The following is a 16875-nucleotide window of genomic DNA, read 5'->3' as shown; positions in this document are numbered from 1 at the left end:
TAAAATGGACGAAGCTTGAGAGCAAGTAATTCCAGACTGGGAGTGCAGGAGCGAGCGAGGGTAACAACGCTGGCATTGCCGCACCAGCGGTTGTTTACAAACACTCACACCCCACCTCCTCTCGATTTCCCGGACTCTTCTGTTCTGTCCATGCGGTAGGCTGTAAAGAACTCGGCCGGCAGGATGGCGTGGTCTGGTACCGCTGGGTTTAGCCATGTTTCAGAGAAGCAGAGGAGGTCGGAGTCACGGATGTCTCTCTGGAACTTTACTCTCGCCCGGAGGTCGTCCAGTTTGTTTTCTAGGGACTGGACGTTGGCTAATAGGACACTGGGTAGGGGGGCTCGATGTGCTCTAGCCCTTAGCCTGTTCCTGACGCCTGTCCTTTTCCCTCGGGGTCGACGACGGCGGTGTTTCTTGCCGGTTCCATTGTTCTCCCTCAGGATCTCCCTCGGCCAGCTTGAATCGGTTAAAAACGACGTCTGGTGAGTTGATTGTAAATTAATAGAAACAAGAGTGTCTCTATCATAAGTTATACGTGCCATGATGAAAAGAAAAGTAAAAAAAAGTTACTAAAAAATAAATTAACAGTTAAAAAGTGTTGCCAGTGTGTGGAGCTGTCGCGACGGCTGCCGACCTCAGCGGCGCCATCTTCGACCACTGCATCTTCGGCCTTCAACCATGTAGATGCTTAAAAATAAAACTGGTGTTCATAAATTATAAAGGCTACGTTTATTTATAAACATATTTTTTCACATAAAATAGACATTTTAAAAATAAAATAGACATAGTATTTCATGCTAATTCAGTAGTGCCTGACATCACTGTAGCATCACACACACACATTATTAACATTATGGAAGCTGTTTAATTATGTGCATAATAGAAATATTGTTTATATATTTCAAACTACCGGTACTTTAAAGATAAAAATTGCAACTTTTTACAGACTATGAGAACATAGAGAGACCACGCCCTATGTGTTACGGTCACAGCTCCGGACCCTTCCCTGTGGGCGTGTCGTTATGTCGTCTGCGTGCTGTTATGTCCATATTAGTAGTTCCGTGGGTGTGGGTTGTTTGTGAGCGTATTCGTAGTCGCACCTGTGCCTTGTCTCGAGATCACGAGGGTATTAGTTTATCACCTATTTAATGTGCGTTCGCGCAGTGTCTTGTGCTCATCTTTGTCTAAAACTTGTGTCAGTGTGAGTGTTACATGTACAAGTGCTTGCGCTATTCGTGCAGCACTTTCACTTTCGTAATTAAAGAAGCCTTTTTTGTCAACGTGCCTACTCGTGCCTTCCTCGTCCCACCGTAACACTATGCCTTTCTTCAGGAAATTACATTTGAACTTCTTCAAACTCAAAAAATGATTCCTAACATTTTATCACTGTGTATCATTGTGTATATTTACCACATTGTTTATTTTAGCTTTAGTTGTGTTTTGTTATCACACAGCCGTTAAATTCCTTCTCCTTGATTAAGTAATGAAACATTTAAAGTCTAGAAATGAGTAATAATCAAAAATCTTGCTCTAGCTACGTACAGCATAGCCAAGTCTATGTGAACATTTAAAATATTCCATGCACAAGAAATAAACATTACTGGAAAGTTTAAGTGAGTTTAAGATAAAAGCAATAGATTTGTTTGCGGCGCATGTGTGACAACGCGACTCCACACGAATGAAAGATAGGCATTTTTGAAAACCAGATAAAAAAGGAATAATGTGATGGATGAAAATTATATATCTTAAAAGAAAATTGGTAATATAATATTTGTAATTTGTAAACATTGTTTAATCCTTTGGATTATTAAAAAATAATACAAATACCAATTATACAAATTAAGAGATCATGAATGAAAACAAGACAGTGCTGTACTAATAACTTCATTTTTCACCAAGTAAAAATATATTTGATAATATTTTCTGTGCATGTGTTATTGTGGGAGTCAAAGAATAAAAATTACTGACGCGTGTGTATGAAACACATTTATAACATCACACATAACATGAATACATCTTCATGAGATCTTCAAATTCAAATTTCTGGTAAGATCAACAAACGTAAAACAGAAACATAACCTACATGTTTCTACAACCTACATATTCTCCGGTGAGTATGGAATTGCAGAGAATCTTCAGCAATATTTAGAAAAATATTTTTTCATTTTATTTTTTTCCTTTGACTTTTTGTACTTCAACTTTTAAGTGGAAACCTTTTTTCCCATTTTTTAAAATTATTTTATTCAATTATTCTTTATCCTCTCCTGAGGGGTGGGCTCATAAACCTTTTCCCTATTTTTTAGAATTGTATTTATTTATCTTAAAATGTTTTTCCTATTTAATTATTTAGAGAGAGAGAGAGAAAGAGAGAGCGAGAATGTGGGAAGAAGAAAGAGTGATATGGGGCCATTTCAGTCAACAGAAGAGGCGTGGTCATGGTGACTGTCCTTATATTGCTCCATGTATGGCAGCACCACCTCCCATACCTGCACACAGACACCATCACTGTCAGAAAACACACCGGCAGGTGGAGCAAAACAGTGGGTATAGAGGTTGTGATACCCACCTTTGACTCTAGGAGGAGCTTGTGAGCTGCTTCAATATCTGAGCTGATGATGCGGTCTTTGTCCCATGGTCTAATCGGAAACGCAGACTTTAAGCAACATCACGTACATAAACGAACACTAACATAACAAAAACTGCGTGTGAAGAATTAGAAAATTGCATATAGTATGGACACTTTAGTTGCTTATCTTGAATAACGGTCATTCTACTAAGACAACTGGCTTATGAACGCTTGTATATACAAAGATTCAAACCAATATTCATTTTCAGACTTATTGAAAATCCTATGCTATGCTCAGGTGGTAACGCTGATAAGTGAAAAGCATCTGAAGACATCATGGTATACCGGAAACAGGTATACAGAAGTGGAGGAGCTTGTGGTCACCTGACCACGGTGCGCAGCAGCTCGTAGACTCTCTCCAGCGGCGCCGTGGTCCTCAAGGGTCGCAGGAGCTCCAGAACCTGGCAGGCGGCCAGCAGCTCGATGGCAAGAACTGTGTGTGGGTGGAGGCAGAGATGGAGAGGGAGGCAGAGAGAGACGTTCAGTACCAGACGCTGTATGAAGAAGAAGAGGCGTGTTCTAGTGCCCGGCCGTGAGACGCCCTCTTATGGCCTCCCTGCGTGAGATGCGTCTCCTACCCTGCTCCACGTGCTCCACCACCCTCAGCGCTTTCCTGGCCGCCCAGCCCCCCATGGACACGCGGTCCTCGGTGACCACGCTGGTGGACAGGGAGTCCACAGAGGCCGGGTGGCACAGCCCCTTGTTCTCCGACACTACGGCAGACGACAGACATCACTGCGTTTTTCATTTTACCACAACTGGACCGGAGTGTTTCAGTTCCGGGTTCATCAGCTGAATGTGTGCGGTGGATTAAGAGAGAGGGACTCAGGTGTCACCCAGAGCAGCCGCCGTGCAGTGCGCCATCATGAAGCCTGAGTGGAAGCCGCCCTCTTTCACCAGGAAGGCAGGGAGCTCGCTGAGCGAAGGGTTACACATCCTCTCCATGCGCCGTTCACTCATACTCGCCAGCTCGTGCACGCCTATGGACAGGAAGTCCAGAGCCTGGACAGGAAGTGGAGTTGGGCCTTATGTTTATTTTACTATCAGAAACAGTCTGAAGCAGTTTGTCCGTTATAACACCACATGGTAGAACATGTACGACCACATGGAGGAATGAATGGTAACTCCAGCCTGATCTTTCTTCTTCAAAGGTGTCCTCTTTGGATTTGCCTTTCTCCCTTTGGAAGACAATCTCCTGAACCTTGTGGAGATCACTAAAACAGAAAACCAGCCCAATGTTCAGCTGCCCTGAACTCTTACCTTAGCAGGATATTCTCCGTGGAAGTTTCCTCCTGAAAAAGTGATCCCTTGTTCAGCAAATACCAGCTGGTAGGACAGAGGTTAAGATAACTGCATTGTTGGAGTTATTACATATAAAATGTACTGTCAGTCTCTGACTCACTGGCCAACTGCCCAGCTCAATCTTTTGATATGAATTTAATCAAGCATACATTTCACTTACTGAATAGGACAACCCCACACACACCCCACTAAAGAAAACACTAATCAAGGCTTTAAAAACTGATAGTTTGACAAAAAGGTAGTTTTTTTTCCAATCTTTCCATTCACACCTAAATCTTGTAGACTTAGTATAACTGTAAGATATACTATGTAGGATGTACTATGACATCTGTGGACAAAATGGAAAGAAGTGCTGAGTGTAACAGTCAGCAAAAACAGCAAACGTTAAAATTCAAGATGAGACATCCTGATGGTTTTCTAACTGTTACACCGGCTTAGCTTCTTATCAGTTGCTGCGTATCTGTGTTAAGTCAGCCAGCCTAGAACCACATCAGCAAGTCTGACATTTCTTAACAATCAGCTGTAGCTTGAAGCAAGTGTGTGAAGATGTTGGCCTAAGATATTTAATTGTACAGAATTCCAGCACTTGCAAACTAAATTAGCCTCAGAGTTCTGGTATAAACATTGCATTTGGGTTGCATTTGAGTGTAAAATTATGTACATTTTTTTGATGAATTATGACATTGAGTTATTTTTATCAGCTCCGTGGGCAAACACAAAAGCTGCTAAATGTAAACTGCTTTAATGCATACAGTGTCCAACCTTCTTAAGCTTAGACACCCATGGTATATGAAGATGTAGACAGAAAGAGGATACTGGGTTATCTGTGCTGCTGTTGAGTTCAGTGTTGAGAATTTTTTTCACAAAAGCTATGGTGTCATTGGCCACCCCGTGCACCTGTGAAAGGAAACACAGCAGATTCGCTGTTCTAATCCAGGTACATCTTAAGCCAGAATCCCTGTCATCCTGCTTCCAGTATTTTATTGATCACCTGTGGGCAGCATCGCAAGGTGTAGGCATCCTGAACACGATCATAGGGCTTATCTTCTAAAGGAGCATAACAGCAAAATGTTAATCACAGTAAACATCACAAAGGAAAGGCCAAATCTCTACAGTCCTGCAGTTATCCAGGATACATGCAGGGAGACGCAGGGCTACAGAATGTGAATTCTGTCCCACAATGCATTTCTGTGGTTCTACCTGCGATAGCGGAGGGGAAGACGTCGGAGTGGAGCAGGGCGCGAAAGCGCTGGGCCACCACAATCTGACCTGGGTGTGGCTTCAGTGCATGGATATCTGATTGAGAACACAACACAGGAGAAATGGCATACCTAAAATAACACAGTTCTAAACAATACAGACTTGAACAAACCCAAAGCGTTCTTTCACACACACACTCAACATTCACACAAAGAGACAAAAGGGACCCTTTCCTTTCTGGAAAATCAATCATTTTCTATGACTACATCCACAAGGGAAACTGTGTGACGCCCAGGTTCAGAGATGTCACTTTCAGTTGGCCCAGTGTCTCAGGCTTACCGCGGTCATAGGCCTTGTTTGTTCCTCTCAGAACCTCCAGAGTGAGGGCACCAATAACATCAGCCTGGCGAGCAATGGCCTCGGCCCTCTCTACAGCCTCGGCGCCCAGTGATGACATCATCTGAGTCCCGTTGATCAAAGCAAGACCCTAAAATGTACATCACTGCTCAACAACAGTTGATCAAATGACAATAACGAGAACTAAATTTCCCAGCAGTACTAGGCATGAATACCTCTTTAGCTTTCAGTGATATGGGGGTCAAACCATGGCACTCTAATACCTACAGAGGGGAAGTATGGGGGGAAAAAAGCAACTTTGAATTCCAATGTAGCTCAAAGAAATTCCTGCTTGGCTAGAACATACTAGTCCAGTATGGATTGGTGCTCTGGACTTGTATCACTGTGGTACACTGAGCCTCACAGTTCTGGCATCAGTCCAGCCGGTGTGTGGGGACCACATGCAGCCCTCTCCCATCAGCCCCAGGATAAGGTGAGCAAGGGGGGCTTGATCGCCACTGGCCCCCACCAGCCCCTTCTCAGGGACCCAGGACAGACAAGACGCTTCAGGAACGCACCCATTAACAAGCACAGACGTACGTACAAACAAATGTAGCCATTCAGGTTACTGTCAATAGAGCAAACTTTCAAGAGAATATCAATTAGTGAAACTTTTAATGAGTCAACCTCCTCAGTAAACAATACGCTTAAATGAGGGCGTCTGGGTTATGATACCATTAAATGCCAAGAGCATTTTCTGAAGAGTCTCCATGGAAACTCCACTATAACCTTTGGCCAAGGTGTTAATCCTGAGCGCAAGCAGCATGCGGGTCCTCTCTGGACTTAGAGGAGCTCCAACCCCTGGCCACACACACACACACACACACACACATACAGGTACATGCAAAAATACACACATAAGCTTTACTTATAGGCAGGAATGAATACCATGGTTAAATATTTTGTGGCTGTACTGTGAACATATAAACTACTATTTGAAATCCAAAAGGAAACTAAGAAAGAATCCTTGCCTGCACTGGTAGAGCGAACCAGATTTTCTTGCAGCTCCCTGAAAACCACACATGCATGCACACGGACACACATGCACACACACATATATACATGCACACACAGTAGCCAGACTTTTAAAACACTTAGACATTCAGACACCGATCACGTACATCATGCAGAGTTCAAATCCAACTTACATTAGTTGATCTTTTGCCACAACAGTCTGTGCACATTTCTCAAAGCCTGTGTTCACACCATAAACAACCACAAAACACCCACAAAAAACATCAATTAAAAAATCAAATGCTACATGATGTAAGTGATCAGTCAAAGTGTGCAAAGCAGAGTTCACTGGTCCTGATGGAATGGTTTTAATGTTTGGTATCAGGATGAATATGAATTCATGAATATGAAATTGTAGACTATGGATGATGAAAAACTGCATAGACTAAAGTGCAAAACAACAGTCCAGCACTGACTACTTCTGAGTTGCCTAGATGTTAATATCAGTGTAGCTTATGTTGCGCTGTAGCCCACATTAGGACCTGACATTGCACATTGGACAGCGAGAAATTCAAAGTAAGGCAAAGTAAAGTTCAGTAAAGTCATTCACTGAACTTTGGAACAATATTCTTAACTAAATAGACTGATCTAAGGTTAACTGATAATTAATTAGAAAGAAAATACAGATTAAGGTTCCTTGGGCAGTAGTGGTGTATCAGTTATGCATGTCTCAACACACACAAACACACACATACACACACACACACACACTCTCACACACACATGCATGCACACAGTTGTTCTGTGTTAAGCAAAATAATGATGTATCTATCAACAATCTAATCAGACATTCTTCAATAATGTTGTCTGATTTTACAATGACCAGTGTTAGACGTTGTCTTTCAAAATTTTCACTTAGTTCATCCTTTTTTGCAAGAGTGAACTTGAAAGTCAAGACTTTTTATAAATATTGTTTTATTTCAGCTTTATTTAAACTTCATTCATGATGTTCTTTTATTTCAAAAGACTGTACCTGCATTTTCTGACATGATCTTCTCAATGGCTTCCCTGGCTTTGATCACACGTTCCTCTGCCTCAGAGCTCAGCTATGGAGCAGACATCAATCAAATGCTACAGGCTCAAAGAAGGACATGTTATAAAGTACGTATGTCCAAAAAAGTGTAAATATACCCCCTTGGATATATTTTTCGTAAGCAAGATATTCAGTTTCACTGCTACGCAGATGACACCCAGCTGTACTTTTCAACCAAACCTAATGCTACACTCCCACCTTCATCTCTTACTGATTGTCTCCTTGAAATAAAACATTGGTTTACCCTAAACTTTCTTAAATTGAATTGCAATAAAACAAAACTTCTACTGATGGGCACTAAATCAACATCAAGTAAATGTCATAATCTCTGCATTTCGGTTGATAACTGTTCCATATCTCCCTCTCCTCAGGTTAAGAGTCTGAGTGTCATCCTTGATAGCACTCTTTATTTTGTTTATCATGTTAATAATATCACTCGGTCAGCTTATTTCCATCTTTGAAATATAAATCGTCTTCGTCCTTCTTTTAATCATCTCTACTGCTATCTTGGTTCATAGTCTGGTTACTTCTCGTTAAGATTATTGTAATTCTCTTTTGTTTGGTCTACCTCAGAAAACCCTTCATAAATTACAATTAGTACAAAATTCAGCTGCTCGTATCATTTCACGGACTCCTACAATGCATCATATCACTCCTGTTTTACAGCAGCTTCATTGGCTTCCCATTTCTCATCGCATTAATTATAAAATACTCCTTTTAACTTTCAAAGCTCTCCATAATCTTGCCCCTTTATATCTTTTAGACCTCCTTCATATTGCTACACCAGTTCGTACCCTTAGATCTTGTTCTTCTATCTATCTCACTATTCCACCTGTCCGTCTTGCTACTATGGGGAACAGAGCATTTAGTTGTGCTGCTCCACGCCTTTGGAACTCACTCCCAGCTGATCTTCGCAACACAGATTCATTACCACATTTTAAAATCAAACTTAAAACTCACTTATTTAAAGTTGCATATGACCTGTAAATTTTACTTGCACTGTTTCTTTTTTGTATTTATTTTTATTGTGTATTTTTAATTTGTTTGTTAAATTAAATTATGTAAGGTGACCTTGAGTGCCAAGAAAGGCACCATTAAATAAAATGTATTATTATTATTACTATAAAAACTCATTAAAAAACCAGAAGACGTAAATCAGGATGAGCAGTTGTTCAATAAAACAATAATAAGTGCCGACCACAATCATGCAGTTTTTGGAATGATCTGCTTTGATGAATAATGTCTTCAGAAACGACATTGTCATTGACATTCTCAATGAAAGGTCGTCCTGTGGTATCTTGTGTACCTTGATCTTATAAAGGCCTTTTCCCAGATTGACCAGATCAGCAGTTGTGAGGCTGTTCCCATCCAGTGAGATATACTATTAACATAGTATTAAAAGGTTAAAGTGAATATGAACATGATGCACACATACACAAAAGTGAATAGAATGGAATTCCTTAAATGATTCAAAACTAAACCTGACACCCATAGTTACTATTCAGATCCACAGGTAATTCCTACCTTATCTTCTTCCTTTGACCAAAGTCTTTTGCTAACTATTGGTTAAGAATAAAAACATGCTGTGAACTACAGTGAAATGTTGAGTGCCACAAATACTAATTTGATTCACTTTAATAGTATGGAAGAAAATTCATTGTGTCTCCCAGTGCAGCACAGCAAACCAGAAAGGACAAAAGGACATAAGGACATAAGTTGGCACAGCCCATCAGGACCCCGTCAAGAGAAAACAGAGGATACACACTGCCAGGCAGCAGCTCGTGAGATCCATCCCAAGCATCTCCATGAATCCCTGAAAAGGATGAGACAAACTCACAGCTCTGCACAGCCATTCAAGCAGGAACTGAACGTAGCACGTCTCCAGCCTCCTGTGACTTACGAAGCTCCAGGAAATCGTTGTCGTCCAGCACTGCGCTGATGGAGTCCTCCACATCCAGCAGACCTCTGTCTGCGCACCTCCTGAGTGTGAAGCTCGGCTGGCCACTGATCCCCTCGCCTGGGTGAGCCCTGGTGTAGCGCCGCAGGGCCTCCGTGCCCAGCCACCGTACGCTCGTGGACGGGTCGTCGCACGGGACCACCAGCCAGTCACCACGCACACGGACGGACACACGCATTTCTCGCAGAGAGAGAGGAAATATGTAGATAAACAGCAAGAACTCAAACTACAGACAACTTGATGGCAGCCCAACTGGAAATCAGTCTAGTATCTGGTGGAAAAAAAAAGATTGGGTCCAAAGGTCTAAGGGTGTCCTGGTGAACTTTGGAGACACGTCTCTTTAACTCGGGTCAATGGAGGCTTTTTTGGCATCCTCTCAGATTATGAACATGCTTACTTGGTAACCAATTTAGCAATAACACTACACTCACAGCCACATGAGTACACAGATAAAAAGAAATTTGTAAAACTAAAATTATAATAATTAGAATGGCACATTTTCAGTATTTTGAGTTTAACTTTGAAAAAATATAACCATGTCTGAATTTCACTGTTTGTGTGTCTTTTCTGTCAGGCATTGTCTTCAATATTTCAAAGCACAGAGTATTTCTACCTGGTAAGGCTTGATTGGTTGTTTGCCTTATAGATTGCTTTTTGTTTTTAGACATACTTTCATTAGTAAATAGTAAAGTCAAAGCAAAGGTATATTTGACTCCAACCCTGATGAGAACATATTCATTCCACATGTACAATATAGCACTCAGATTCAATTCATAGAGATGTCCAATATGGTTGTGTAGTATGAATGTGTTTATGTCTAATAGTGACATTTTGATTATAAATGTATATGGACAGCTAACTAATCTTCGCTCTCTATGCACACATTGTGGAAAATGACTAAATGAGCATCTTGCAGTGTCAGAGAAATCTTACAACTGCAGAACTGCAAAGACATTTTTAGCTTGCGTTCGGTTTACAATTTCAAAACACAGTTTGCAAAACACTGTAAAGAGTTCTATACATCACACAAAGATACCAATCTGAAGTCTGCTTTGTTGTTGTTTGAAAAACCCTGCCATGCACAACTGCACACACATATTGGTCAATGGCCTGCAAGTGTGACAACACATCTTATTTCTTCACTGAGATAGCAGAGCATGTGCACTAGAGACAGGAAAGCACGAGAACCTTTTGGACAATAAAGGAGACAAATATTTCTGAGTGATGTAGAGGAAATGGAGTGAGCATAAAGGAGTATGAGGACAAGGACACAGAAGTAGAGGACAAGGACATTGAAGAAGTCAACAAGCAAATCTGGGCCATCCTTGTTGATCATGTGGTCAAGCCCAGTTTGACTATAGGGCATAAAGAGTTCAGCCAGACGATACCTCACCTGCTGCTATGGCAGAGAAAACTTCACCTGTGGTGTAGATGAGGTACTATGGTCAGATCCAACCGGGATCACCTTTTACTAGTTCATTTCCTTTTCTTTATTTACTATAGACAATGTCTTTTGTAACTCTTTTGCTTATAAACATATACTTTTTTTCATCCCATCAGTTTAGTTGATACTCAGGGTGAGCTGATCCTTTAAGTTTGTGCATAGAAATGTGATGTAAAAATGCAATTTTTACAGGATTTGATGTAGTTTTGAATAAAGTGTATGTTCTGCAAGAAGTGTATGATTTATCTTGTAGACGTTTTGGAGATTTTGTGTACAAGCATGAGCTGTTTTACAAGAATGAGCATAAGCATAAAAGCATAAAAACATGAGATCAAGGAGAAAGCATCCTTAGCTAGTTTGCCCACAAGGGTCCTGATTCATACAGTTTTGTGTCTATAAATGCATGCATGAATCATTTAATATGTGATACATCACAGGTTTTTAAAAATTGGTATAGACAGCAACAGAAGAAATACACACACAGATCCTGTAGCTCAGGTAGAAGAGGAGAGTGTGCATGGTCCTAGTCACACCAAGGTCATGGGACTACATGTGAGCACATGTATATACAACACAGCACTAGGCATACGGAACTCTCCAGTTCCCCGTTTTCCTCATAAGCTGTGGAGCACCTTAACTAGAGTGCAGATGTGTAGGAAGTGTGTGTGTGTGTGTGTGTGTGTGTGTGTGTGTGTGTGTGTGTGTGTGTGTGCACATGTATGTGTGTGTGTGTGTGTGTGTGTGTGTGTGTGTGTGTGTGTATAGATTTCTGAGCACTGTAGTCAGGAATGCTGGAGGTTAAAGGTCTAGTGCAAGTATGGAGAGGTGAAAAGCTGGAGGCAGATAAAGAAGAAGGGAATTCTGCTGATGGATTCCATGGAGCAGGGAGGAGTGGGAGATTGAGGAGAGGAGTGAGCAGGGAGGAGTGGGAGATTGAGGAGAGGAGTGAGATGGGAGGAGTGGGAGATTGAGGAGAGGAGTGAGCTGGGAGGAGTGTGCAGCGTACACACATGGAGTCCTCAGTTAATGTCACATGAGATGCTAGATACAGAATCAGTAACTCACAAGTTACGCAAAGGTTAAGTTTGTACGGCACACTCCACTCATCCAATACAATTGATAGCAACACTGAAAAATGCCACATCTTTTTGTTGGATCACCCTATTAAAAGTGGCAGTTAAACAGAACTTAAAATAATTAAGAAAATTTGCCAGGGTTAGAAAATGATGCGTTTCATGCCTACTGCTCAACATGAGGCTCAATTAAATTCATTTTGAACAACAATTAAATGTATGTCACGCTTGCGAGGGAGGCAGGACACCGAAACGAGCATACATTTACAATAGCTTTTACTAGCTAGCAAGGCTGCGCAATTTGTGTTTTAGAACATGAAAAACTTCTCACACATGGAGCTGGACTCAACAAAGATGAGCAACGTTGACATCAACAGACAAATAAGTATATATAAATGTACAACATGGCAAAGACAAAGGTGAGACAGATGAATGCACGCACATTGAACCACACCCAATGAAAATACATATACGGACATAACCAGACGCAGACTACACCTACACACACCCAAAGGGAGGGGTCAGGGGCTACTTCATACAGTTTACTGATGAAGAAAAATTCAATTAAGTATTGTAATAGTAAATATTTTGTTAAAGAAAAAAAAAAATCTAATACAAGCAATTGGTAGACCCTGAACACCAGTGACATCAGAGCAGGATTTCCCAAAATCATCCTAACAAACTTAATTACGCAAAACATTCTCATTAATTTAAGCTACGCTTAACACTATAATGATTTAGAGTCAAATTTGAGACTGCCAGGAACAAGTGTTATTGCTGAGACCTAGATGGAGAGATACAGTACAATACAATGTAACACTGTGCTACAGAACACTAGACAATAGAGTGAAAAAAAGACAACACTGAAAAAAGACAATACTGAAAAAAGACAAGTGCAAATGTAAATGATTCTTATAGGTCTATGATTAGGTGCTTTTCTCAGCCAGCGTGTGAAGACAGTGAGGTTCTCTGCTGTCCAAACAGCCGGTGGAAGTTCATTCCACCATCTGGGTGCAGGCCAGAGAAGAGTCTTGGTGTCTGTTTTCCATGAATCTTGAAGGACTGGAGGTTAAGCCAGGCCAAACGTCCCTGAATGTTCAGGGTCCTGCTTCCCAACATCTATATTAGTGCTAGTTAAAGATACGTTTCTGAGCACACAGCTAAAGCACCGTTGCATGTTCCTCTGGATAAAAGATTCTGCTAAATGCAAAAAACAAACAAGCAAAAAACACTTTGTTTCTATTTGAATATATTTTCAACAATAACAAGTCTTCCTTTCCTTTCCAACAACTAAAACAAAAAAAGTAAAAACTAAGGAAATGATCTCGCTGATGTCAAAATGGAATAAAACCACCACACCCCAGTTCGTTTGACACAAAGCTTGTCAAAAATTCTCTGGAAACCCTGTGGAACATTCCAACCATGCCACTTAACTTACAGGAGGTACATCCTTCCCTGCTACAAGCAACGACCACAACCCTAACTACTACTGCTGGAGCAGTGACACTACATTGCAGAACCTTAGTCCTACGAGTGAAGCCCTGTGAGTGATCCAAATTGCTAATTTAGCAACTTTTATAAGCAAGTTAAGTTTGTTTGTACAGCACTTTTCATCCTCTTATTGGTTTGTGCGTGTGGTGCAGGAGAGGTTGGTGGAATGTGCAGGGTCAACAGCTTGGCTGATGGGGGTTCAGCATGATAGGTGTGTTGGAGTCCAAGCAGATGGCACCTGTTACTTGGGTCGTATGAGGCCAAGGACGTCAGTGGCTCTCTGTCCAAAGTCCTATTGGTTAGCTGTGTGTCTGATTTCAGCCATGATATAAGGAATGGCTCTAAAACCTATGATTTGATTCGTTTTTCTAATCCTTGACATAAGTAGTTGGTCTTCACTGTATGAGGGGCCATATAACCTCCTTTACAGCTGAAATAGTTATTATTAGAAATAGGTATTTCCCTCAGCCATCTATTCCCTTTGTATTTTTTGGTGACACACAATAGCGAACTCTTTTGAGTGCTTTGAATTGAACCGAGGAAAGCTCGGCCATGCTGAGGAAACTCTTGTGATGTACAGACCATTACTCATCCGTATGACACTCCTCTGACTTGCTAGTAACTCTGGGCAGAGCTGAGGCTCTGTATTCATAACCCTGTAGTACCAGGCTGGAAATGATCTGTGGCAGGCCGACGCCCTCTCGCCCCATTTCCTCCTATAGAAAGGCAGGGATCGTCCTGCTCCTGTTCCTGGGGAAGCTCCTGTTGGCTGCTTCCTGTGCCCCTCCCACTCTGTGAACAAACAGAGCATATCTGGGTTGTGGTAGCCACTACCTCACTTCTCCTTGACATAAAAAATCCTTTTTCCTCTTGTCCCCACTGACTGCTACCTCCGAGGTCTTTCTTCAGGTACTCTGCCCTTATGCTCCCCTTCGAAGTTCCTGCTCTTTTAAATCAACACTCACAGGAAAAGGCTAAGAATAAAGCATAACGTATGGTTTCCTCCATCGTGCATTGTTCACCAGACCCCTCCCCCTTGCTTCCAGGGAGGAGCCCGGACAAGAACCACCCGCTCAAGATGGAGGTTCATTTTTGGCCACTGTGGAGGGCGTAGCTCCTGGGGTGAGCGGAGGCCTGGTGTGGATCTCCAGGCCTGACCGTATCAGTAGGAAGCATTTACAGTAGCTGATAAAGCCACACAGCACTGATATATCAGGCCAGCCAAAGATGACCAAGTCTGAAAGGCAAATGTCACTGCTAAGCTCCCCCACACTCAGTGCAGGTACCATGTAAATCTTCCACTGTTTCTAAATTGTTTTTCATCATGACCAGTAAATGTGCACAACAGCACAATGATATTGAGAACAATTCTGAAAAATTTACAACAATGCCACTAAAGATTAGTGACAATAAAGATTGCTTAAAAATTTTGTTTCAAATATTGCACAATAGTATCAGGTTCTCTTGTTTGAACCTGGATTACGCCACGGCTTCTGCTATCCAGGAAAGCAATGCTAAGCCTCACCACTTCAGTCTTCCTTTCACATAGTTCAAATTTGCCCAATACACATATGGTGTTCTTCATGCCTTACCCATACCAGGAAATCAGTTCCGTTTGTTTGTCTGTCCATTTTTGGATAATACATGTTCGTGGTCAAATTCATGAGTCACTATAATGTTGAACCCTCTTGTTTTACTGAAGCAGCGTGTGGGTCAGATGGGAGTCTGAAAAATCTCCACATTGTGTTACATCAGGCTTTCACTCATTGCACAGATCCTCTATGAAGTCATACCATCACATATGCAATGGGAGGGTCGTGCACATTTTCTGGGCTTGTCTGTAACATGTTGAAAAGCTATGGGAAGTTAAAGGAAGAAACACATCAGGAGAGAGGAATAAGGAACACTGCTATCTAAATCTCTATGACTTACTTAACATGCACTCACACACACACACACACACACACACACACACACACACCCATGCAACACACATAGAGGCTTCCTCCCCCAGGGGTCGGCTCCGCATGGTACCAGGCTTCTGATAACCAGGTGCGGAGTGTTCTGTGTCCTGTCAACTCCTACAACTCACCCTCTCCATACTCCATTCCTGAACAAGCTCTCTCACACACACAGAGATACCATAAATCTAATCATCCAATACCCCTTTTAAGAGACTTTTTAAGATACCTACAAATACATGCAAACTTTAATAATTACAGAAGCAGTAACTATAAAAGTTGTTGTTTGTTAAGAACATATTTTAAAATAGTGTCTCAGCATGGTAAGGGCAGAGTTTACTTTATCTTTCTCTCTAATAAATGGGTGCATTGTTCTGGGTCATTATGTCATCACTCTTCCACACTTTTAATGTGCAGAACTTTATATACACAACAAAGACTTGTCTTTATGGACTACATCATCCTGTTTATCCCATTAAACTGAGAACAATTACCACAGGGCAACGCTTGAAGAATCTGTGTTGGAGTCAGACACACTGAAATACAGTAGACATACTGTAAACTATATAAAAAATAAATAAATAAATAAAAAAACACTCACCGCAAAGCATAACATTATGGCCCAAGAATTCACTTTGTAGGTGCTCTATACTTCGCCACTACAATCATGGCCCAGAACCTAAAGTACTTCTGAGGACAACCAGGCTCTTTTCCAAATGATTGCGACACCCTGTTAGCTTCAATTAGCAAAGGTAGAGTGAGATTTAAGTCACCCTTGACAAGCGCAAATGAAGAATGGCATTGAAGTCATGGAATGAAAACTACATCTTGAGATGTAAACACATCACTTTCTTAGGGAGTGAACTGGAGGCGTTTCAGTCATGCCTTGGCCGAGGGAGAGAGGGAACGGCCCTGATCCGCTGGTGCCCAGCATTGACCAACAAATTCTGGCTGCCTTTACTCAAATACACTCCACTTCAATGAAAGTATCTATCTGCCTTGTACCTGCATTTACTATCAGCTATGTTAGGTAAACATTAGTCATAAGTACTTTATAAGCACACTATTACAGAGTGTAACTGACTCGTGTAACCATGCACAACTGGTCAGCCACCATCTATTCTCATCATCATTGACATTCTTATTTTCTGATTGATCCAGTATTTAAAATGTGCATCCAACAGCAGTCCTACACCCAGAACTTGAGCATGGAAGTGCTACAGTGTGGCAAACATAATTTGTCCATATATACAGTATATATAAAGTCACCTCAGTACAACCAGCAATAGCTCTTTTCACATAAACACACACACACACACATGCACACACAGCTCCACGTAAAGATAAAAATCAAACTGAAAACACTTTATTCTGAAGT

The 16875-nt window shown here is 41.4% G+C and overlaps 1 protein-coding gene across 3 annotated transcripts; it reads right to left on the bottom strand.

Annotated features, from left to right (window-relative positions):
• Positions 1-1964: 1964 nt before the first annotated feature.
• On the bottom strand, positions 1965-16298 carry LOC143514215 (histidine ammonia-lyase-like). Of its 3 annotated transcripts, none has more exons than XM_077005135.1 (21): positions 16099-16298; positions 9472-14328; positions 9333-9384; positions 9096-9126; positions 8878-8952; positions 7512-7584; positions 6673-6718; positions 6496-6533; positions 6200-6325; positions 5889-6028; positions 5701-5748; positions 5468-5615; positions 5129-5224; positions 4920-4975; positions 4745-4825; positions 3887-3952; positions 3463-3628; positions 3205-3339; positions 2951-3059; positions 2567-2636; positions 1965-2486 (listed from the first exon to the last, which is right to left on the bottom strand). In XM_077005135.1, exons 2-21 carry the CDS (start codon positions 9704-9706, stop codon positions 2412-2414), a joined length of 1866 nt encoding a protein of 621 aa, XP_076861250.1. In that variant the 5' UTR covers positions 9707-14328; positions 16099-16298; the 3' UTR covers positions 1965-2411. The 3 variants fall into 3 exon arrangements, 2 of the variants coding, with proteins under 2 accessions (XP_076861250.1, XP_076861251.1); XM_077005136.1 differs by having other exon boundaries at positions 9096-9130; positions 9337-9384; XR_013130790.1 differs by having other exon boundaries at positions 2435-2486; positions 2912-3059.
• Between the last annotated feature and the right edge of the window lie 577 nt (positions 16299-16875).

Source organism: Brachyhypopomus gauderio, chromosome 5 (genome assembly GCF_052324685.1).
Source record: "Brachyhypopomus gauderio isolate BG-103 chromosome 5, BGAUD_0.2, whole genome shotgun sequence".
In the NCBI taxonomy this organism is placed as follows: Eukaryota; Metazoa; Chordata; class Actinopteri; order Gymnotiformes; family Hypopomidae; genus Brachyhypopomus; species Brachyhypopomus gauderio.
This window is presented reverse-complemented; position numbering and strand designations above follow the sequence as displayed.